The sequence below is a fragment of the Amphimedon queenslandica genome, unplaced genomic scaffold (genome assembly GCF_000090795.2).
Source record: "Amphimedon queenslandica unplaced genomic scaffold, v1.1 AMPQUscaffold_13481, whole genome shotgun sequence".
NCBI classification, from domain to species: Eukaryota; Metazoa; Porifera; class Demospongiae; order Haplosclerida; family Niphatidae; genus Amphimedon; species Amphimedon queenslandica.
The window spans coordinates 156,480-158,751 of NW_003546283.1; the positions used below are offsets into that span (position 1 = coordinate 156,480).

At 37.0% G+C, this 2,272-nt stretch overlaps 2 protein-coding genes across 2 annotated transcripts in view; one reads left to right on the forward strand and one right to left on the reverse strand.

Moving 5' to 3' along the window:
- The window catches only part of LOC100632237 (U3 small nucleolar RNA-interacting protein 2-like), a gene marked incomplete at its 3' end in the record, with an annotated part of 5,421 nt that overhangs the window by 704 nt on the left and 2,445 nt on the right, over positions 1-2,272 (forward strand). Inside the window, exon 3 of the mRNA XM_019994142.1 lies at positions 1,788-1,897. Within this exon, the coding sequence (XP_019849701.1) occupies positions 1,788-1,897 (110 nt within the window). The remainder of the gene's footprint in view (positions 1-1,787; positions 1,898-2,272) is intronic.
- On the reverse strand, positions 626-1,734 carry LOC109580702 (uncharacterized). Its single transcript, XM_019994167.1, has 3 exons — positions 1,163-1,734; positions 825-1,112; positions 626-776 (listed from the first exon to the last, which is right to left on the reverse strand). Exons 1-3 carry the CDS (start codon positions 1,530-1,532, stop codon positions 715-717), a joined length of 720 nt encoding a protein of 239 aa, XP_019849726.1. The 5' UTR covers positions 1,533-1,734; the 3' UTR covers positions 626-714.

The following is a 2,272-nucleotide window of genomic DNA, read 5'->3' on the forward strand; positions in this document are numbered from 1 at the left end:
TGGATTCATATTATTATCACATATTTGAAATAACACTATAGCTTGTATACTGTAGATAAAGTATGCATTCTCTTATTATCATTTGGTTATAGCTTTACCTAGTATTTTGGCTATGTGCTCTAGGGCACTGTCACTTCTTATTATGCTGGCAAGAGTTGTGATGGTTCTTTTCACAGCTCCTGTAGTGTCCTCAAGGTCTTCATATTGCTTCAGTTTCTTTTGCACACAATTGAGGAAGTATTGAGCCCTTGAATACTCTGGACTCCATTCTCCTTCAAACATTCCTTCATAGACTTGACCAGGAATGAGCTCTTTGGAATAGCAGTGCAGAGCTACTGTTGTTATGGTAGATGACAGGCCTAGCTGTAGTCTGGAGATGTTCTCAAGGAATGCCCTTCCTTCTTTATTGGTTGCTTCTTCCTTCATCTTCCTATCAACTTCAAGTAGTTGGTCTCCCATGCTTTCTCTCTCTCTTTCTTGCTCTCTTTCCTCTTGTTTTTCCTAATCTGTCTATCTGTCTTTTAGTTTCCTGCTCAGTTAAATGGATTCATTGAGTGTATGACGTCATGCATATGTGTCAGCACATTATATGCTATGCTATGCTGTGCTTTTCATTTTTGAGTCATTTCATTTTAAAGTAGAAAAATATATTTATTTATAGAAAGTTTAACAAAGTTAATATCAGTTTAAGGCGATGTTTTCATCTGTTCATCTTCACCTTCCACCATCTGTATCCTCTAGACCAGTATTTATTGACAACTGTGACAGTGCCGTTCCTATGTAATAGATATTATTTATTAAGAATCACAATAAAGTTGCTTTACTTATTCCATCACATTGGTTGCTAATTGGTTTTCCTTTATCCTCAAGAATCTTCATAAAGTCGTATAGTACATCAGGGTTCTCAGCTGCTCCATGGAATATTTGCTGGAGGACAAGTTGTGTACGCCTAGCCTCTTCACTAGCATCTCCTTGAGTGCATGCCACACACTCGGAATAAGAGATTATTCCTTTGGCCACTGCTCCCATTGCAATGGTAGTTAGAGATGATGTGATGCCAGTGGATATTCTCTTGGAGATTTTTCTAAAATCTTTGGCAGTTTTGCAATTATCTACATGAATGTGTATTATTATTTATTCATAAAAACAAACCTTTTCTTACCTACTAGCCTAGCTATATTTTCATAACTGGCTTCTTTTCTTATCACTTCTGCTAAACTTTCAAGTGCTGCTTCAATATTCATTCCATCCCTTTCATATTCCTTAAACCTTTTTTCAATGCATCTGACAAGTAACTGAGCTCTTGCATTGTCAGGTTTCCATTCACCATCAAACATCCAATCATAGATATCTTCATCTATCATTTCCTGAGCATAGCACTCCCCAGCTATGCTAACAATTGATGCTGACAGACCTTTGCTTAGATTATCCATGCACATTACGATTGCCAGAGCTTCATTGGTTTTGGCTTCTGCTTTCATCTTTTCCAAAAGATCTAACTCTTCATCCATCTCGATTTCGTTACCTGCCATTTTAACTTTATTTCTCTTCCTTCTTTGCCTCTTCTTATCAGTGGTGATATGAGTAGCTCCTCCCTTTTGTGTGGGAGCTACTTTCCTGTAAATACATGTTAGCCACTTCTTATATTACAGGTGTCTCCCCTGGGACAGTCCCACTGATCACTGGTCATGATGTTTCAATAAGCATAGCTATCCTATACTAATTCTTCCTTGATACATGTACAGATGTACTATACTATTATAATAACGAAACATATTTTTACTTAGAGATTACCAGTCTCTTGGTATTGATGAAGATTTCAGTGATAGAGAGGAGACAGCACCAGAGAAGAGACTACGTCTTGCAAAAGATTACCTTCAGCAACTGAAAGCTGAAGGTAAGCACATCCACACATCACACCATCATCACTACATAATGTACATGATGTAACTGTATGAACTATACATGTTTATCATTAGGGCAGCTCAATACAGCATGTCTTTCATTGATACTACCATTTGAACATGCATACACAAACTTGTTTTCAAGGATAGTCATAATATTTTCCATTTAATGTTAGTATAAAGGATCAAGTGATAGCTGTTGTCCTTTGATTATACTAGCGCTACTTACAATGTTCATTACATATACATGTACACACACTAGCTCTGTACGTGACACTGCCATTCATTGTAATGTATGCAATGCCAATTCTTTTACTGATAATAGTACACACTTCCTCCTAAAATGCTTACATTGACTGCAGTGCATG